Source organism: Triticum urartu, chromosome 6A (genome assembly GCF_056163025.1).
Source record: "Triticum urartu cultivar PI428250 chromosome 6A, HENAU_Tu73, whole genome shotgun sequence".
Classification (NCBI taxonomy): Eukaryota; Viridiplantae; Streptophyta; class Magnoliopsida; order Poales; family Poaceae; genus Triticum; species Triticum urartu.
In genome coordinates this window covers 504,699,955-504,721,896 of record NC_141878.1, presented here as the reverse complement: position 1 = coordinate 504,721,896, position 21,942 = coordinate 504,699,955, and the positions used below count along the sequence as shown (strand labels likewise).

Genomic DNA, 21,942 nt, shown 5'->3' with positions numbered 1-21,942 from the left:
GCCGAGGGTTTTGTTGTCACGGTACTGGTGCCCTGGCGGGTGGGCATCGATAGGATATGAATTTTGGCTATTGGAGATGGTTTAGATCCAACTTGATCGGTGCGAGGGATTATGATTTGGTTGTTTATCATGTGGTTTTGGTTGGATTTTGTTATGGGTGTGATATATCCACGACAAAACAGAGCTGTTTGTTCAGGGCCTCTTTCGACTGTATGACTTTTGAGAAGGGTTCCAGTCCTTAAGATTTTTTTCCTGACAATGCCCTTTGGATCGTAGAATTGGATTGGATTATCTGTTATGTGTGCTTATAGAAATACATCTGGCTAATATTTGTTACCAAATTAAATCTTAACAACTTTGCTACTGGTTGTGTCACTCATATGTGGGTGGGTTCTTACAATTTGGTGTCTGAAGGAAAGCTGGAAAGGTAGATAATTGAGTTGATCGTGACACAGCTTGCTCAAAATGACAAAGCATTAAACGTTGCTGGGCATTGTGGAATCACTAGCAGCCTAATAGGTTTTGGGTCTGCTTGCCTGTGAATAAGGTAACACTAAATGGATTATTTGTGTTTATGCACAAGTGCATTGCTAAATTTAGCGATTCCTAAGGGTTTTAGTCTAACGAATGGTCCTTCCCTTCAACAAGAGAGCGAATATCCGTGGATATGTCTTGCATGCGTTCCTTGGAAGAATTTTTGTTGATTTTGGCGCAGTTAAGCACATAAGCTTGGTCTGTATATTTAAATTCCATGCTTGAGCATCTTGGTGTGTTGTCTTTTTTTTTTCTGCTCTGCAGAGGAAGGCCGGCTGCATGTAGGGCATGTTTGGTTGGTAACTAATTGCCTTAGCTTAGGTGCTCAAATTCTTAGCCTCACTTTGGATTGCCCAGGGGAATTTTGCCACACTTTTTGTGTGTATGACATGTGGACTTATATTGAATAAAAAGAATCTTGCCTTAGGTGTGGCTAGAACCAAACACACACCTAACCTGGTCAAACTTGCCTAACTTGATATGTGGCAAAGTGTGGCTGGGAACCAAGCAACCCCTTAGTTAATCCAACCTTCACTATTTTGGTGAAGGAAAATCCTTGTATCAAATGTAGAACTAAACTAGAAACTGAGGTATATGCCTATTCTGAAATATCACATGTGTGATATGCTCGTGGTTCTGTGATAGTTAGCGTTTTTTCGTACCTGTGTTAGAACGGCTTACGACATGCCGTAAATTTTCTCTCAAGAATATACTACTTTGGAGAACATGATGATTTATCCCTTGCTTATTTGAAGTAATAGGTTATCTATTTCGCAGCATCTTAGTGACACACACCACAACCTTGTTGTCTTGTTGAAATGCGTGGAATGGAGTGATGTACATGTATCAAGTCTGCATATTGTACTGGGTGTTTTTGGAATTAATTTAAAATAGCAATATTTAGCAGCACTATCACCAAAGAACTAGCCATGGGCATGGGTGCGTGGAAGTTAGCTATCCATGTGGCAGAACCATGACTTGGTTTCGAGATCTTATCGGTTTCAACTCTAGCCTACCGCAACTTGTTTGGAACTGAGAGGCTTAAGTCAAAATAAAGTGAAATTGCGGGGCGCAAATAAAGTGAAATTGCGGGGCACGACAGCAACAAAACAACCACCGCCTATATATTGAGTTATTGACCTCCATTTCCGGTTCATCCCACCTCCAACTTTCCTCCTCTTCCCCTCTTCTCCAGATCTACTCCGCCGCCGCCTCCCATGGCGCCTCCTGCCAGAAACCTTAACCCTAATCCGAACACTAACAACCCCGATCCTCCCTTCGACATGGGTATTCTCTTCGGTTCGCCTCCTACCGCTGCGCCCACGTTCCCTGCCGCCGGCGGCCCGCCGCCGCCGTTCGGCCCTTACTCCCACCCCTCGGCCACCTCTCCCTTTCACGGCGGCCCCTACCTCCACCACACGCAGGATCTTCATCCCCCTATGCCCCGCCCACCCATCTCCTTCCCCATGCACCGCCCAGCGATCTCCTTCCCCATGCACCGCCCAGCCATCTCCTTCCCCATGTACCGCTCCTTCTCCATTCCAGATCTAAATGCAAACCCTAGCGCCGCCTTGCCCGGCAGCTACCTTCACTACCCGCAGGATCTCCGACACCTCAACTCCTACAGGCGAGACCTGAACCTGAATGTTAACCTCAGAGCCGCCTTGGGCCGCCTGCAGGATCGCCAATCTCCCATGGCCAGCTCAGGCAACTCCATCCACACACTTAACCCAAACACAAACCTGAACCTGAGCGCCAACCCCAGCGCCGTCTCGCACGGCCGCTACCATCAGAACGCGCAGGATATTCGACATTCCATGCCCCGCCCAGTAATATCCTTTGCCATGCCAAACCGGAGCGACAACCCCCGCACCGTTGCAGGTGCCAAACCTGAACAGAATAAAGGTATTTATGTCTGACAGGGAAGTTTTTAATCTAAGGCTTTTATGGTATGTTTTTTTTGTTCAGTTGTGTGATCCTGCTATATGATGATTGATGATTTTACAGCTTCATCAAAATGAATGCTGTGTTTTTTGAGAAGTTGAGCTTTCGAAGGCAAGTTTAGAGTTTGACAGATTTCTTACCTGTTTTATTCTTGCAGGAGCACCGAACGGAAGGCAGAACAATTCTAATGATGTTATTCACCTTTCTGATTCTGATTCTGATTCTGATTCTGATGGTAATAATATTGCCCAATCTTGTCATTAAACATTTTCCAGGCAACAGTTTATTTATTGGACTAAATCCTTTTTATTTTCAACTCACATTATCCTTCTTATGATATGTTTTATGTCTGGCTACTTGGTCTGGGCATGCCAAGTCACATGTGTTCACACCGCTGTTCTACTTAAATCTAGTTTTACTACACTTATCACAGCTCTGCTCCATGAGAAAATCCTTTGGTATTTGCTTTTGTTATAAGAATTAAAGAATATCACTTGTGTCTGCTAGCACGTTACGAGCTATCTGTCTGATATGATCATTGTGTTTTATTTATCACTGTCAAGAAAATTCCATTTGTACGGTTGTACCCTGCTACCCTAGGGCTTAGGGCATCTTTAGCAAGAAGGTAGTAAACTTTTCTGTTTGAAAACTTTAAATGATACTTTTTGTTCCAGTAAAGATTAAAGAATGATTTAACTAGAAGATTCCCGCAACCTTCTACGCTCCCCAAATCCATATCTTGGCAGCCTTCATAGGATTGATCAAATACTACAGAAAAAAAATGTCGGAAGAGAATTATATACCATGTTTGTGGTTCCCCTTTGGTTTTATTTGCAGATGATTCGTTGACTATTTGCTCATAGTTGATGTTATTTACCATTACATTGAGTGTGAAAGGGCACTTCATATCGTTTGTAGTTGAAGGCAAGACACTGTTTGTTTTGTTTCCCCAATTTATGGCTGTGCATAACAAATGGTAATCATTGAGCTGCTTACACTGTAACTATTGCAGTATTAGATAGGGCAGAATATCTGATCACAGTACATAAATAAGCACTAAAATTTACCGGATAGTTGAATGAAACCGAATAAGTCAATGTGAGTACTGTATTGATATATAGTTGAAAATATACAAGAACCTCATATATCACTGCCTGTATTTAGATTTTTTCGAAGAAGAGGCTCCCCCCACACACTCCAAGTCAAATGGGAAAGCTTCATCTGATAGCCTAAAAACTGGTGGAAAGGCTTCATCCTTTTCTAATGGTATGGATGCATCGTTTTGTACTTTTGCTATACATTCATCCATTCAAGAGTTGCCGATAAAACTGAAAGTTCTAGTTACACAATAGATTGTCTTTCTGTGTCTTTCATGTATTATGTTCTCATAGGAGAAGGTAGCAAAGGAGGGGAGGCATTTTGTGCTGGGAAAGGCGGGAAGGGCTCCGCATCAAATGCAAAGCCTGCAATGTCTGATGCAGAACTAAAGCTTCAGCTCGGTCAGTTTCTTCCATTGAAATATCCTCTATTTTTCTAGAAGCTTATTTCATAGTAACCTTAATAGTAGTTAAAGTTCGGTAGTTTATGGAATTTCAGTAGGTTCTTTACTTGAGAAGTTCCGTATAATGAGATTGTTAGTTTTACATCATTTGAAACGGGCACACATCTTATATTATGATTTTCAAACGTCCCTTCTGTCTAAACGTAAAAAAGGCAAGCTGATTTCTGCATAACAATTGGTTGCAGATATGCCTCCAAATTCTATATTGTTATCGAACTGTGAAGCAGCAGAAATGTTGCAGAAAATTCAAGGACATATGGCTATCTTATCAGAGGATCCGACTATAAAAATTCCCGAGTAAGGAATATCTCTTGTTTTAATTCTGTTATGTTCCGCTAATAATTGTTTATGTGGTGTTCCAGTCTGTTAGCTTGTGTGACTCCATGTTTAATCTTTTCTTCTTGCACCGGCAGGTCGTTTGACAAGGCCTTTCAATATGCAAAAGAAGGAAATCACTTCACCTCTGCGAAGTCGGTGAAAGAAATTCTGGAGTATCCTTTGTTTTGGTTAAGAACTAATATTAGAGATTGCATTGTGGTTACGCAGTTAAATTGTTTCGCCAAGCAACCACTTTGTAGTTATTTTCCTTGATTCGTAGCTGCAGACCTCTTAAAGACTATGGTGTTAATGATGGCGAGGTTCGTAAGCCTTCTTTTCCTCTCACCTTCTTGTATCTCATTTCCCTCATCTCAAACATAAAATGGTTTGTTGTACCTGTAACAGATATGCATGATAGCGAACATTGGGCCTGAGACCATCGAAGAGGTTTATGCACTGATACCATCTCTCAAGGTCAGTGTCTTTTGCTGACATTTGGGATATATGCCATTTCATATTTTACCAGGAACTCAGTCCTGCAAAATCCAAATTTCTTTGCACAGGCTACTAGGTCCATCAATGAAGGCAAGATCGTGGAGGCTCTTGCTGCCCTCGCTAACATAAAAGTCTCCAAGTGAACCTCAGCTACACAGGTAATCCTGGGGCGAATCTTTGAACCACACCTCTTCCTGACCGCTCGCCTTTCTTTATGATCTAAATTTCTGAATGGGTCTTAAACTTAACCATATATGCAGCTGATCAGGCAATGAAGGATCCGTAACTGGGGTCTCTGTGGTGTATGGTTGTTCACCGAAATCGAGCTCTTTCTTTCGAGGGCCGAAATCAAGTTGTGTGTATGTAAACCGTGCTGTGCACAAGTGTGCCAGCTCTAGGTCTGGCTGGTTGAACTTTGACTTTTGGAAACTAGCTTGTGTCTAGCTGCCGGTTTAGCTAGTTGTTGAGGTGATGTACTCTGAATTGCCAAGTTATGCCCGATGGTCTGGCACGCCTGAACGATGAATATTGTTGTTGCGGCCTGTGTGTTTCTGCATTTCTGCTTGTCTGTTTACTTCTCTGTGAATCGTATCTCTTCTGGGTGCAGCTTTTTACTTCTAGTTTGGGTTTTCTGTAGACGGCAGCTCTGGTAGGGCAGAATGAATTTGTAGGTTCATCGGTTTTAGCTGGAACGATTAGCAATCCTACATAAAACCTACTCACCTATTTTGGAACAGAGGGAGTATTTGATTTGAATTTGTAGTTTCTGCAGTTTTAGGGCTCCTTTCAAAGGAATCTTATAGGACTGAGGATTTAGATCCTTAGGAATGTTCCATACATTGTTATTCCTGTAGCTTTGTAAATCATGTGTTTGTTCTATTCCTGTGTTTTGAGAATCCTATACATCAAAGCAACCTATTTTGCTCTTAGGAATCCAACACAAAACCTATTTTGTTTACTAACATTTGTTTTATTTTTCACCCTTCACTTGTTTTTTTTGGGTGCGTTTAGATATATCTGCTGCTTGCAGAGACTGGTAGGTGATCAAAGTTTGCTTGGGCGCGCATAGGGCCATTTGAACCGCTAAGAAAATTCTCCTTTGAGGACATCCCTGTTTTCTTAGTTCTGCATTGATTTGAGTCCTTTCTCTGACCTGTTTGTTTCAGTTTCAATTGGCTTTGAATCACCCGTCGATTGCCACTGAAGTACGTCTGGACATGCTTCAGCCAATTGCATTGAAAATGACTCGGAACTAGATTTAGCTTCACTGGCAAAGCTGATTTCTAATAGTTTGTTTCATTTTTTGATATTTTTTCTATCAGAATCTGCTGTCTAAAACTATCGAATATCCTTGGTTCTAATTTTTAGTTCTTTTCTTTCTTCTGGAAGGAAACTGCTTTGCTAGTACTAGCACTGCATAAACCCTCGAAGACTACAAAAACGGAGTGGTGTTTACCGTGCAACTTATTCTTTTGACAGTTACTGTGCAACTTTTTATTTCTTATGTAGGGTTGTTGAATATGAACAACTTATTACACATAATCCAATTTCTTTAGAGCGAGTTGAAGGAGTAGGTTTTATTAGCAGAGAAGAAGATTACGAGCTTTTGGAACACAATGGGATCTTCGTAAAGTGGATCCTTATGAGTTTTACAACCAATTTGATTGCCACTGAAGTACGTCTGGACATACTTCAGCCAATTGCATTGAAAATGGCTTGGAACTAGATTTAGCTTCACTGGCAAAGCTGATTTCTAATAGTTCATTTCGGTTTTGATATTTTTTCTGTGAGAATCTGCTGTCCAAAACTATCAAATATCCCTGGTTCTAATTTTTAGTTCTCTTCTTTCTTGTGGAAGGAAACTGCTTTGCTAGTACTAGCACTGCATAAACCCTCGAACGGCCTGGTGTGTACTGTCCAACTTTTTTTGACAGTTACTGTGCAACTTTTTATTGGTACAAGAAAATGGATAACGGCAGACATCAAATGTACTCAACCCCACGGCTGAAGTACATGACTTTCGTTGCTAAACCCACCAGCGACAGCGAGCAGCCACGCACAAGACAAAACTCAACCGACTCGCCGCCGCCCCGCCCGTTCGGTTGTCAGCGCCTCCCGGCCGCCGCGGGGTAATCGAACGGCAGCGGCCGCACGTCGTCGCTGAGCGGGCCGGCGTGCCGGAACCCGTAGCCCCTCAGCACCTGGTCGTCGGCGAAGTTGAGCGCGCGCCGCATTCCGTCGCCGCAGCTGTCCCCGGAGTAGTCCCGGTTCCGGTCGCCGCTGCAGGGCTGGCACCCCGTGAAGTGCGTCACGAACGGCCGCCTCCACCCGCGCACGCCGCTCTCCGCGAGCCCCGCGCCCGCCAGCGCCGCCTCCCTCGCCGCCGCGTGCGCCGCGTGGTCCCAGCTCGCCGCGTGCCGCCTCCGCAGCAGCGCCGCCGCCGGCGCCCGCCGCTCCATGGCCTCGTACCGCGCCGCGATGTCGCCGAGCCGCCCCACGATCTCCACCCAGTAGCCCTGGAAGTAGTAGTCGTTCTCCAGGAACACCTTGCCCCGCCACGGGCTGCCCTTGTGCTGCAGCATGTACACCAGCGCCGACTGGTCGTCCGACTCGTTGAACACCTTGTCCCTGAACGTGGACGTGAGCACGGCGCCCCACCGGCGGTAGTCCGGCGAGTCGGGCCCCATGGCGGCCCAGGCGTCCATGAAGTCGAGCGACCACTGGCAGTTGCGCACGAGGAACACGCCGGCGTTGAGGCCCGTCCACGACGGGCTCGCCTCGTCGTACACGAGGCTCGGCCAGCCGTTGACGACGAAGTTGTGGCCCCGGTACCGGCGCAGCGGGAGGCGGAAGTCCATGTCGGTGAGCACGGCGTCCGAGTCCACCCACCAGACCCACTCCGCCTCCGGGTGCGCCACCATGGCGGCCCGGATCAGCGGGATCTTGGCCCAGTACCGGTCCATGGACGGGCGGAGCAGCGCCGTGTTGTACAGCAGCTGCACGCCGTTGAGGCGGCAGTAGTCCGCCTTGTTCTTGAGGAGCCGCGTCAGCACGTGGTCGCCCGTGGGGGAGCGGCACGGCGTCGGCTGCGAGCCGGACACCATCAGGACGCGCCCCTCGCCGCCGCCGCCGGCCAGCTCCGGGTGCGCGCGGAGCCACTGGGCGCGCTTCTCGTCCCACCCCGTGATGGGACGGTCCACGGTGTACGTCACCTCCGGGTCGTCGTAGAACGTGCGCCCACTGGCACCACGATCACCAGCGGACGAGGACCGTCTTGCCAGCAGGACGGCGGGCGGAGTGAACGGCGATGCCAGCGTGAGCAGCAGCACGGCGCCCACCGCGGCGCCGGCGGAGAAGAGGAGCGCGTCGCCGAGCAGGGAGCGCACCATGCCGGTGCCAGTGCCAGTGATGCGAACCAGAGCAGCCCGGTGCCGTCTGCCGTCTCGGGGCGCTGTACTTCTAGCGCAACGCAGGCGCCGCGATGGCATGCATGGCGCGTCCTGGCTGGCTGGCATCGTGAGGCGAGCGCATACGGAGCATATAAAGCCGCGCCGCGAGTCGTTTAGCCGGTGGCACGTACAGCGTGCCTGCGGTGCGGTGCGGTGCGGGATTGGGCGGCGTGCGTCCAAACTCGATCAACTCCAAACGATGGAGGCGTGCTGGATAGCAGATGGAAGAGGGCACCGTCGCAAGCATCCGCCGCTTTGGATCGAAGATTACGACCCTTTTTCATGAGCGAGAGAGGGGAAGGAAATGACAGGCAGAATTTGGTTTGTTTCATGCATAACAAACCCAGACTAACAGCCAAAAGGTGACGGCCGGCGCCCGGCGGTGACCTGGCTGGCTGGCTCCACGGCCGGGCACAACAAGATCGCTTGACTTGTTGCCTCGTCTTGCCTTAACCAACGTGCCTCGACGGAAAGATACTTTCATGTCCTCGATCTACTTTTGCAACCTTTTTTGTACGTAAACCGTAGTTCTGAATTCGTAACTGAAGGAAGCAATCCATCCATCTTGCACACAGAGAAGAACGGGGGATGGAAAGGGAAAGGGGAAGAGTGGCATGCATGGTAAATCGTGTGTGGCAGCAAGCAAGCAACTGAGCGAGCGCACGCGGCTCCGGACGGCGGGGTGGCTGGCTTGCCAAGTGTTGTGCTGCATGCGCCGTCGCCAGTGCACGACGAGATTCCGGCTTTCTGTGGCCACTGTGACTGCCTGCCGAGCAGCCTTGGCCATGGACTGCATCTGCGTGCTCAGACAGAAATACGAGTACATGAGAGCAGAATTTTGCGCGTGCAGAGAGAGCATCTTGAACCATTCATGCTCATGCATGCCGTCTCGGTAGAAAGCCCAAAAGCCCGGAACTTGAGCGTCGATGATCCACTGGTCTACTACACCCCCAGTGATTCCGACCACACGAACCTGTGATTTGTGAACAAGATCAACTAAGAGCATCTTTAATCAGATTGGGCTAATTTGACCCCTCATAGCGGACGTGTCCGAGCAGTGTGTGGAAACATGCCCACCGAAAAGCAGTGTGCGCGAACATGCCCACTGAAATCTCATTTGTCCGCACGTGCAACCGCACGTCTCAAATTGTCCGGGCACATACATGTGATTGGTGGAGTTGGTTCGCAGCACGCTAAAATGGAGAAAGAAAGAAAGAAAGTGGTCCAGAATGAGCCGCGTTCTACGTGGCCGGGTCTAGGCCTAGATGACGGTGGTGGGCCAAGGTGCTTCGGAGGCCATGCCTATGAAGTTTGTTGTCTGTTATTTGGCAAATTTTAACAAGGCCCCTCTTACTTCCTCTTTTCACATTGGTTTAGCTTAGCTTAATTTCTCCTAAACTCGTTAAGTTTCGTTAGTTTGCATATAATATGTTGAACTTGGTTAAATTTCATCCGAATTTCATGTTTTAAGTGTTTGAACTGAGGGACATTTTAAGATATTGCGTTTAATGCCCGGCGCCAGGCAGAATGTCCGTGTCGGACGTGTCCGCGGACACTTGGGGGCGTCCCTTTGATGCATAGCGTTGGAGATGCCCCAAAATCGCTGAAAATTCTATTTCATCAAATTTCTCTATCTTCTCAAAATTTGCACTAGGTCAGACTTCTTTATTTGCAGCATAAATATAGTGGGACTAGTTGTCAACAATGGCCTGGCAATCTGAGTAATGCTTCTCCGGCCTGCAGATATGCTAAATGAGTTCTTATTACTACTACTCCAACAAGGGAACCTGAATTTTACAGCTCTTACATGAGCATTAGTAGACGTCGCCCAGTAACAAAACAAAACCATATATGTGCATCAACATTAACAATGAGATATAAAAAAGAAATGTCTAGAGCACATCTAGATGTGCCCTACTTATTGCACATAAAAAACTAAACCCGGTCTAGGATGAAAAGGGAGATACAACATGCAGTGCATAATGTTAGATTTAACTCCCTAGGATTAAGGTTAAACATGATCTTAGACTTGACATTAGAACACCAAAAATACATCTGCAAAGATTAGGTACTAGCCATAGTCGTGGTGAATCCATTAGGGGTTGCCCATGGCTGCATGACACCAAGCCTTCGGCAGTGCAAAGTTCCTCCAAAGGAGGTAGGAGTAGGGCAACGTAATGGTGCAGCAGGATGTGCCGTCGACACTGCCTTCACGACGGTCGGTGGTGATAGACATTCTTCGGATGTCTTTAGCGCCACTTTAGGATTGGTAGTTCTGATTAGAGGTGTAAGCCGTGTGCTGTTGTATCGTTCTGACAACCCCAAATCCTCTTTATATTTTTCAGATGCTTAGAAGCAAGACCGAAGCCAAGTTGTTGGTCTGGTGCCTCGGATCAGGGCACTTAGGCCAACTTCACCGCGCGACCTCAAACGGACGTCTGTTTTGTCCGGATTCTGTCCGTTTGGATAGTGATTTGGGGTCGTGTCCGGACGTGTCCTGGGATGCGGTGGCCGTGCGCCCATCGCGCAGACGCATCCTTTTGCCCTATCCTATCCGTCAGGGCCAAAAATGTCCAATTTTTTTTTATCAAAACTAGTTTACAACCCAAATATTTATCTGAAAGTTAAAATAATTTTACAACCCAATTGAAATTGTCTTTAATAAAATATTTTTACTAAAGAATCGAAATTGTCTTGACTAAACATAAAATGGACCAATACATCTATTGGTTGCCAATGTGATCCCACACGTGCTCAACCAAGTCATTTTGAAAATTCAAATGAGAGCGCCAATCACGCATCTCACGATGGAATTGAGCAAACTGTTCAAATGTGGCCGGGTCTTGGTGCAGGGGCTCAATATTTTCACCTTGATAGTCAAATCCTTGGTCGAAGATACTCTCATCACGCTCGTCCTCGACGATCATATTGTGCATGATCACACAAGCAGTCATCACCTCCCAAAGCTTCCTTTCATCCCATGACAGTGCAGGGTTTCGAACGATACCCCACCGGGATTGAAGCACACCAAAAGCACGTTCCACATCCTTTCTAACACTCTCTTACATTTGGGTAAATCTCTTTCTCTTCTCACCTTGGGGTTTCGAGATTGTCTTCACAAAAGTTGACCACTGAGGATATATACCATCTGCTAGATAGTATCCCTTGTTGTAATGGTGGCCGTTGATCTCAAAGTTGACAGGTGGGGAGTGGCCTTCTGCAAGCCTCGCGAAGACTGGAGAACGCTGCAGCACGTTGATATCATTGTGAGAACCTGCCATGTCGAAGAAAGAATGCCATATCCAAAGATCCTGTGATGCCACCGCTTCTAATATGACAGTGCACGCCTTGACATGCCCTTTGTACTGGCCCTGCCAAGCAAATGGACAGTTCTTCCACTCGCAGTGCATACAATCTATGCTGCCAAGCATGCCTGGAAAGCCTCTAGCTGCGTTGGTCGCCAACAATCTCTCTGTATCAGCGGCAGTTGGCTGCCTCAAGTACTCTGGGCCAAACACCTCGATCACAGCCTGGCAAAACTTGTACATTGACATCAGACATGTTGTCTCACTCATACGCACATACTCATCCACCAGATCGCCTGGAATTCCATATGCAAGCATACGGATGGCCGCGGTGCATTTCTGGTAAGAGGAGAATCCAAGCTTGCCAAAGGCATCCGTCTTGCACTCGAAGTATGGGTCATGAGCAACCACTCCCTCTCGGATACGATTGAACACATGCCTTGCCATTCGAAAACGGCGACGGAATTTATCCGGCTTGAAGAGCGGGGTGTTGGCAAAGTAATCGGCATAGAGCAGAGCGTGCCCTCTCTCCCTGTTGCGGTTCAGGTTGGGAGCACGGCCAGGGAGTGACCCCCTGTACCGAGGAAGCTGCCGTTGAATGTGGTCGTGAACGACCAGTGCAGCCACCACAATATCTTCATCATCCGACGACGAATCGTCCGATAAACAAAGAAAGTGATGGAAGAAAAACTCGACTCCACTGTCCATACCTTTGTGGGCAAAATGCCGAACACCTTGCGGGCGTGGTGGCGAAGATCACCTCGACGCAGCAGGGGTGGTTGCCGGCCGGCTACTGGCCGCTGTGGAGCTCTTGTCGGGAGCTGCCGAGGACGCCGTGCTGCGTCGCCGGCGGTCCTGTCCCCTCTGCGGCCGGCAAAGACGTCGACGGCCAAACCTCCGATCGGCGGCCAAAACTACGGCCACAGCACGGGCGTGGTGGCGGCCATGTCGAGAAGTGGTTTGGTAGGGACGGCCGGAGGCTACGCGGTGAGGAGGCGGCCGGAGAATAGCGGCAGCGCCGGCGGCGGGGCGGGGCGAGAGAGAGAGAGAGGGTGGAAGGGTTTGGGAGCGGAGGGACTGTTAGTGTCCCCGACAGGCGGGCCAGGGGGGGACAAGGGCGTGCGTCCAAGCCATCTGCCCGCGTCCGTTTCACCCCAAACCGAGCGCAAGTTTGGGTCAGGGATGGGTCGAAAACAGACGAAATCCGGACATTTGTCCGTTTGAGGCCGTGCGCTGGGCTGCGCTATTCGTCCGTTTTATCTCAAACGGAGGGGGCGGGCAGGATAGGGTCGCGCGGTGAAGTTGGCCTTACGTGGGAGTTGTTAACTCCCTTTTCTCTCTCAGTTTGTTATAACAGGAGATTACTCCCAACTCATGAAGTTGTTTTTAGCTTTGTCTTAATTAATACTTTGTGTACTTTGTTCCAGCATATACAAAAATTTATTATAACATCTATCTATGATTTCATTATTATTGAATACATTTTCATATCACATATGTTTGCTATCGCAAATATATTGTTTCCTATAAATTTGGTCAAACTTTACAAAGTTTGACTTAGGACAAACCTAATATATAAAGTAATTGAAAATACAGAGGGTATAGTCCTAATGACGAACCTTATGTGTTTCAGGCTCTATAATTAACAAAGAAAACATGGTTCGTGCATGTGATAGAAGAATCTGATGCTAGGCCTCTTGAGACGCGGATGAGGATACGATGTCTTCGAATGGCCTACCCGTGGAGACGACACTTTCCTCATACAACTCGGGTGGCGTGCTCTTGTGGGGGAGAAAGCCAAGGCTCTCGGCATTGCCAGTCGCAGGGTTATACGCATACAGTTTGTAAGCGCTCTTGAATCTTTCCTCTTTTGACAACTTGCAGTACACCCTGAACAGGATGCGGCGGTCATCCCCGATGAAGGCAAGTGGGCTGGGACTGCTCCGGCATATCGAGAACTGCATGACCTCCAGCGGCCACGCCGCATTCAGGTCTACGCGGCAATGTAGATCCCACACACCGGCCTCGTGGTCGCGCAACAACCATATGTCATGTTGTTGTACAGGTTCGGTAGCTGTGCCGAAGAGGCACAGGCGTCCCCCGAGCTCCGCCAGCCCGTAAAGCTGGTCTATACCATGGCAGGACGGCGGCGGCGGCAAGGCCTTGAAAGCCTCATCGGAGAGCGAGAAAGAGGTTATCCTCGGGTTCTGTCGCCCGATCCGCTTCCAGTATAGGTGGCCTTGCGCAAAGACAGACGTATTGTCCAATTTCACCATGCCCAGTGCGGAGCTGCTCGCCGGTGGTCGCCAGGCGCCCCTGGAGTTGATCTCGTAGACCTCACAAAGCGCGCGGAAATCGGCGCCGTCCAAGCCCCTGTGGTGGGAGTAGGAGATACGCACCACCTTGTGCTTCTTGCTGCGCGCGTCGTAGCCGATCCCCAGGCTATCGTCTGTCATCCTGTTATGCGGCCGCACCCTGGGAAGCGCGGTCATCTCGCCTGTGGACGGGTTGCAGACGTAGTGGATCCCCGTCGCGGTGTTCTACATGATGACGAGCCCGTGACACCGCGAGGTGCATCTGGTGCGCATGCGACCCGGGAAGACGGCTACGGGTGCTGCGGCGAGGGAGCGGTCTACAAGTGACCATGATCGTACCTCCCTGCGGTGGAGGAAGAAAAGCTTGAGACCGCCGCGGCTGTTGGCGAGACGGCGATGGCGGTCCACGAAGGCGTCCTGGGAGAGCGCGGCAGCCCACGCGCGCGAGAGGCAGCGGCACCGGCCCACCGATTTGGGTGGCAGCCTCAGAAAGATTTCCTCCATGATCTCCTCGGGCAATGTGGCGCACACGCGGCGGCACGGCGTTTGTTGTGCCTTCCTCGACGTCTTGCACGGTGGTGCGGCCATGGAGGCTAGCTGGAGCTGCAGATGGCAAAGCGCGGCCGGAACGCGATTTCGTGATCGATCCAGCTACGTGATACGCGATACGTTTGGTGTTCGGAGATGAGGATCACGCGGAGCTGGTTTGGATCCGGACTCGGAGTTGTATTGTTGACTAGTTGTAGCCTTGTTTTTTTTAAACGTCATTACACAAGCGCTCGTATACACGCGCATACACTCATCTTTTTAAACACATACGTACACCCTAGCCTTATTGAAAGGAGACCTGTTCCTATCCAAACAGAATAGTACGACTTGTACGAACGAGTTATAGAGTCCAGTAGAGTCGTTAGTCGTAATTTTCATTTAGCAAACAAGTTGTATCTAGGTGTATGACAAGGCGTCAAGTATCCTCTGTACGGATAACAGAGTCCCATGGCCACGTCAAGTCGACCAATGATCTCAGAGGCCACGGCCATTGGGGGCAAAATTTCATGTTTTGACCCTTTTCAAGTAGTTTGTTAGAGATCTAATTCTTGTTTACAAAATTTTTGAGATCTGACTCTTTTTTTACCGTCAAGGAGCATGACGGTAGGGTATAACAGCCTACCGCCAAGGTCTCTGGCGGTAGGGTTGCACGCCATATCACAAAAAAATTCTAAATTTCAGACACAGTGTGTGTGCGCACCTACCGTCAAGCACCTTGGCGGTAGGGTTACACATGCTACCGCCATCCCCTGTGGCGGTAGGGATGCGTTGCACTGACGTGGTCAAGTTTCTTACCGCCAGGGGGCCTTGGCGGCAGGCTGCTATACCCTACCACCATATTCCCTGGCTGTAGAAAAAGGGTCAGATCTTGAAATTTTTGCAAACGAAGGTCAGATCTCAAACAACTCAAAAAAATCAAAACACGAAATTTAGCCGCCATCCGGCCATGTGCATGTCAATATACCAAAACTTGCCCGATGCCGTTTACCGAGAGCCTTCGCCGTGCGAGCTAGCTTGATATGGAGTCTCCTTGGGTAGTGGGTGTTAAAAACATCTACAATCGAATTTGACAAATTCGGTTCCAGTTCATAATTAAATTGAGCTACCCGGGTGCACATGACACCGGGTGCAAAATGTTTTCTTTTAAGTTTCATGCAAAATATACTGTGTGACACCCCATCTTAAGATGAAAAATAGAGATAATAACACTAGTGGTGCCTAAACTTGCCATCGATGTTTATTTTAGTGTCTGAACTTGAAAAATACTTCAAATTGGTTTTATAACTTGGTAGTTTGGTTCAAATACAGTTCAAATCACGTGTAGATATGTATGTATTGCTAACTAGACATGGCAGCATGGCGCGGGGTCCATTTGCATTGTCGGGAAAGACTGACATGAAGAGTGTGCGTCTCAACGACCATCGGGTCTCACCTGTCAGTGCACAACTGAAATAAACAAAAAAGTTGGAAGGCTGAGTGTTACTAGTTGTTTTTCTTATTGTAGAAATTACAAAATATTCAGATAGTATATGAAGTGATTATTATTTTAGGAAATGTATTTCTAGTTGTAAAAAGTGTTCACGTGTTTTAATAAAGTATATGTATTTTTCAAATGATATATTTTTGAATAAAAATAAATTTTAAAATATGTGTGATAAATAAACAATGGCCTAGTATTCCCCCAGGATTTTATACATTCTCAAATTTAAATTAACAATTTTCAAACTATACATACATTTGTGTACTTAAAAATATTTTAATTACATGAATTTTTAATATTACGTAAATATTTTATAAAATCACATTAACATGTTTTAAAATAAAAATTTTATGCATATTATTTCTAAGACAAGAAGATTCTAGCTTTATTTTTATTACTAACACAATAATTTGCATAAGTTTTAGAATTATTAAAAACAAAAAAGAAACTCACATCTCGAAGGGTCACGTGCAAAAGGAAAAATAACTAATAGTTCTAAAATAAGTACCACGTGATATTTTCTTAAACATGAAGATTTTGAAAATGAAATTAACATTCCAAAAATGTATAACTTTTAGAAATTGCAAAATTATTTTATTATATTTTGTGAATCCTTACAAATATTATGAAACCATTTTATTAATTATTTTGTATTGTTTTACTTTTTGAACATTTTCAATTTCATTAAAAAATATGGGTCCTTAACTATTTATTCAATATTGTTACTATAGTTTGAATTTTTTTTCCTCTGAAAAATGAAAGATAACTAGCATGTGGAAAATTGGGCACACCGATTGCGGTCTAATTAGCTAGATAGAGGTTAGCGATGCATAATAGTCAACTAACTTTCTCTGGTGAAGTGGTTTGCGCAGGCCCTTTGTAATTCACAAGTCGCTTGTTCAATTTTTATTTATTTCGGTTGTGCACTGATAGGTGGGACTCGATGGTCATTTAGAGGCACTCTTTCCATGTCAGCTTGTCTCGGCACTGCAAGTGGGCTCCGTGCCACGCTGGCATGTCTAGTCAACAATACATACGTATCTGGACGTGATTTGAACCATATTTGAACTATACCGTCAATTTATAGAACCGGTTCGATGTATTTTTCAAGTTTAGGCACCAAACTGAACATCAATGATAAGTTTAGGCACCGCTGGTATTATTACCTCTGAAAAATATGAGTGATCATATGCTAGGACATCGGGTCATTTTCTTTCTAGGTCCGCCCCACTACGTCGATGCACACACATTGTCCTGCTATTCCATCACTACTAACTAAACATGACATCGGACTACCAAAATTTGATATGTTTAGCTATGGTGGAGTTCATCCACAGCTGCCCTTGCCGTCCTTCTCGCAGAAGTGCCGGTCGAAGACGTAGTAGGGGTTGAGCCGGATCTTCTCGTCACCGGAGTTGTCCTCGCCATCACTGTCCGCCTTTTCCTCCTTCGGTGGCAGTACGGCCAGGAACGGACCGTCCGATTATGCTCTCGGGCAAGGGCACACATGTTTCCCCGCTGTCGTTTCTTCACAATATGGGCGCAGATGGCTTCCTCCTCTGCGCCCCCCCCCCCCCGCGCCGCCGCATTAGCCGTCTCCACCGCCGTCATTTCCACCGAGATATGGGCATCGGCGACCCTTATCCTCTCCTTGTTGGGGAACGTAGTAATTTCAAAAAATTCCTACGCACACGCAAGATCATGGTGATGCATAGCAACGAGAGGGGAGAGTGTTGTCCACGTACCCTCGTAGACCAAAAGCGGAAGCGTAAGCACAACGCGGTTGATGTAGTCGTACGTCTTCACGATCCGACCGATCAAGTACCGAACGCACGGCACCTCCGAGTTCAGCACATGTTCAGCCCGATGACGTCCCTCGAACTCTGATCCAGCCGAGTGTTGAGGGAGAGTTTTGTCAGCACGACGGCGTGGTGACGATGATGATGTTCTACCGACGCAGGGCTTCGCCTAAGCACCGCTACAGTATTATCGAGGTGGACTATGGTGGATGGGGGCACCGCACACGGCTAAAAGATCAAACGATCAATTGTTGTGTCTCTAGGGTGCCCCCTGCCCCCGTATATAAAGGAGCAAGGGGGAGGTGCGGCTGGCCTAGAGGGGGCGCGCCAGGAGGAGTCCTACTCCTACCGGGAGTAGGACTCCCTCCCTTTTCCTTGTTGGACTAGGAGAGGAGGGGGAAAGAGGAGGGAGAGAGGAAGGAAAGGGGGGCGCCACCCCCTCTCCTTGTCCTATTCGGACTAGGGGGGAGGGGTGCGCGGCCCTGCCCTCGCCGCCTCTCCTCTTCTCCACAAGGCCCACTATGGCCCATTAAGCTCCCGGGGGGTTCCGGCAACCTCCCGGTACTCCGGTAAAATCCCGATTTCACCCGGAACACTTCCGATATCCAAACATAGGCTTCCAATATATCAATCTTCATGTCTCGGCCATTTAGAGACTCCTCGTTATGTCCGTGATCACATCCGGGACTTCGAACAACCTTCGGTACATCAAAACATATAAACTCATAATATAACTGTCATCGAAACGTTAAACATGCGGACCCTACGGGTTCGAGAATTATGTAGACATGACCGAGACACGTCTCCGGTCAATAACCAATAGCGGAACCTGGATGCTCATATTGGCTCCCACATATTCTACGAAGATCTTTATCGGTCAGACCGCATAACTGTTGGGGAACGTAGTAATTTCAAAAATTTCCTACGCACACGCAAGATCATGTTGATGCATAGCAACGAGAGGGGAGAGTGTGATCTACGTACCCTCATAGACCGATAGCGGAAGCGTTATGACAACGCGGTTGATGTAGTCGTACGTCTTCACGGCCCGACCGATCAAGCACCGAAACTACGGCACCTCCGAGTTTTAGCACATGTTCAGCTTGATGACGATCCCTGGACTCCGATCCAGCAAAGTGTCGGGAAGAGTTCCGTCAGCACGACGGCGTGATGACGATCTTGATGTTCTACTGTCGCAGGGCTTCGCCTAAGCACCACTACAATATTATCGAGGACTATGGTAGAAGGGGGCACCGCACACGGCTAAGAGAACGATCTTGGAGATCAACTTGTGTCCATGGGGTGCCCCCTTGCCCCCATATATAAAGGAGCAAGGGGGGAGGATGCCGGCCCTAGGAGGGGCGCGCCAGGGGAGTAGGATTCCTACTCCTAGTTGGAGTAGGTTTCCTCCTTTCCTAGTCCAACTAGGAGAAGGGGGGGAAGAGGGGAAGGAAGGGAGAGAGGGGCCGCGCCCAAACCCCTTGTCCAATTCGGACTGGGCTTGGGAGGGGCGCGCGCCACCTCCTGGTCCTTCCCACTAAGGCCCATTAAGGCCCATTGCTTCTTCCTCGTATTCCCGTAACTCCCCGGTACCTCCGAAAATACCCGAATCACTCGGAACCTTTCCGATGTCCGAATATAGTTGTCCAATATATCGATATTTACGTCTCGACCATTTCGAGACTCCTCGTCATGTCCCCGATCTCATCCGGGACTCTGAACTCCTTCGGTACATCAAAACATATAAACTCATAATGAAACTGTCATCGAAACCTTAAGCGTGCGGACCCTACGGGTTCGAGAACAATGTAGACATGACCGAGACACGTCTCCGGTCAATAACCAATAGCGGAACCTGGATGCTCATATTGGCTCCCACATATTCTACGAAGATCTTTATCGGTCAGACCGCATAACAACATACGTTGTTCCCTTTGTCATCGGTATGTTACTTGCCCGAGATTCGATCGTCGGTATCTCAATACCTAGTTCAATCTCATTACCGGCAAGTCTCTTTACTCGTTCCGTAATACATCATCTCACAACTAACTCATTAGTTGCAATGCTTGCAAGGCTTATGTGATGTGCATTACCGAGAGGGCCCAAAGATACCTCTCCGACAATCGGAGTGACAAATCCTAATCTCAAAATACGCCAACCCAACATGTACCTTTGGAGACACATGTAGAGCTCCTTTATAATCACCCAGTTACGTTGTGACATTTGGTAGCACACAAAGTGTTCCTCCGGCAAACGGGAGTTGCATAATCTCATAGTCATAGGAACATGTATACGTCATGAAGAAAGCAATAGCAACATACTAAACGATCGGGTGCTAAGCTAATGGAATGGGTCATGTCAATCACATCATTCTTCTAATGATGTGATCCCGTTAATCAAATAACAACTCTTTTGTTCATGGTTAGGAAACATAACCATCTTCGATTAACGAGCTAGTCAAGTAGAGGCATACTAGTGACACTCTGTTTGTCTATGTATTCACACATGTATGATGTTTCCGGTTAATACAATTCTAGCATGAATAATAAACATTTATCATGATATAAGGAAATAAATAATAACTTTATTATTGCCTCTAGGGCATATTTCCTTCAGTCTCCCACTTGCACTAGAGTCAATAATCTAGTTCACATTGCCATGTGATTCAACACTAATAGTTCACATCACCATGTGATTAACACCCATAGTTCACATCGTCATGTGACCTACACCCAAAGGGTTGACTAGAGTTAGTAATCTAGTTCACATCGCTTATGTGATTAACACCCAATGAGTACTAAGGTGTGATCATGTTTTGCATGTGAGATAATTTTAGTCAACGGGTCTGTCACATACAGATCCGTAAGTATTTTGAGAATTCTATGTCTACAATGCTCTGCACGGAGCTACTCTAGCTAATTGCTCCCACTTTCAATATGTATCTAGATCGAGACTTAGAGTCATCCAGATCTGTGTCAAAACATGCATCGACGTAACTTTTTACGACGTACCTTTTGTCACCTCCATAATCGAGAAATATTTCCTTATTCCACTAAGGATAATTTTGACCGCTGTCTAGTGATCTACTCTTAGATCACTATTGTACTCCCTTGCTTAACACAGTGTAGGGTATACAATAGATCTGGTACACAGCATGGCATACTTTATAGAACCTATGGCTGAGGCATAGGGAATGACTTTCATTCTCTTTCTATCTTCTGTCGTGGTTGGGCTTTGAGTCTTACTCAATTTCACACCTTGTAACACAGCCAAGAACTTCTTTCTTTGACTGTTCCATTTTGAACTACTTCAAAATCTTGTCAAGGTATGTACTCATTGAAAAACTTATCAAGCGTCTTGATCTATCTCTATAGATCTTGATGCTCAATATGTAAGCAGCTTCACCGAGGTCTTTCTTTGAAAAACCTCCTTTGAAATACTCCTTTATGCTTTCCAGAAAATTCTACATCATTTCCGATCAACAATATGTCATTCACATATACTTATCAGAAATGTTGTAGTGCTCCCACTCACTTTTTTGTAAATACAGGCTTCACTGCAAGTCTGTATAAAACTATATGCTTTGATCAACTTATCAAAGCATATATTCCAACTCCGAGATGCTTGCACCAGTCCATAGATGGATCGCTGGAGCTTGCATATTTTGTTAGCACCTTTAGGATTGACAAAACCTTCTGGTTGCATCATATACAACTCTTCTTTAATAAATCCATTAAGGAATGCAGTTTTGTTTATGCATTTGCCAGATGACAATTGCTAACATGATTCGGACAGACTTAAGCATAGATACGAGTGAGAAACTCTCATCGTAGTCAACACCTTGAACTTGTCGAAAACATTTTTGTGACAATTCTAGCTTTGTAGATAGTAACACTAGTATCATCGTTTGTCTTCCTCTTGAAGATCCATTTAATCTCAATGGCTTGCCGATCAATGGGCAAGTCAATCAAAGTCCATACTTTGTTCTCATACATGGATCCTTTCTCAGATTTCATGGCCTCAAGCCATTTTGCGGAATCTGGGCTCATCATCGCTTCCTCATAGTTCGTAGGTTTGTCATAGCCAAGTAACATGACCTCCAGAATAGGATTACCGTACTACTCTGGTGCGGATCTCACTCTGGTTTACCTACGAGGTTCGGTAGTAACTTGATCTGAAGTTACATGATCATC

The 21,942-nt window shown here is 46.9% G+C and overlaps 2 protein-coding genes and 1 pseudogene across 3 annotated transcripts; 1 reads left to right on the top strand and 2 right to left on the bottom strand.

Moving 5' to 3' along the window:
* The first annotated feature begins 847 nt into the window (after nucleotides 1-847).
* On the top strand, nucleotides 848-5,408 carry LOC125530653 (uncharacterized). 2 transcript variants are annotated; one of them, XM_087528500.1, is made up of 10 exons: nucleotides 848-2,439; nucleotides 2,636-2,713; nucleotides 3,643-3,744; nucleotides 3,876-3,977; nucleotides 4,225-4,336; nucleotides 4,453-4,530; nucleotides 4,644-4,677; nucleotides 4,763-4,831; nucleotides 4,921-5,010; nucleotides 5,113-5,408. In XM_087528500.1, exons 1-9 carry the CDS (start codon nucleotides 1,752-1,754, stop codon nucleotides 4,993-4,995), a joined length of 1,338 nt encoding a protein of 445 aa, XP_087384626.1. In that variant the 5' UTR covers nucleotides 848-1,751; the 3' UTR covers nucleotides 4,996-5,010; nucleotides 5,113-5,408. The 2 variants fall into 2 exon arrangements, with proteins under 2 accessions (XP_087384626.1, XP_087384625.1); XM_087528499.1 differs by having other exon boundaries at nucleotides 853-2,439; nucleotides 3,870-3,977.
* Nucleotides 5,409-6,761: 1,353 nt separating this feature from the next.
* On the bottom strand, nucleotides 6,762-8,494 carry LOC125512479 (putative glycosyltransferase 7). Its single transcript, XM_048677571.2, has one exon. The coding sequence runs from the start codon at nucleotides 8,365-8,367 to the stop codon at nucleotides 6,958-6,960; it is 1,410 nt and encodes a 469-aa protein (XP_048533528.1). The 5' UTR covers nucleotides 8,368-8,494; the 3' UTR covers nucleotides 6,762-6,957.
* Nucleotides 8,495-13,294: 4,800 nt separating this feature from the next.
* On the bottom strand, nucleotides 13,295-14,542 carry LOC147965914 (putative F-box protein At1g19160; annotated as a pseudogene).
* Nucleotides 14,543-21,942: the final 7,400 nt, after the last annotated feature.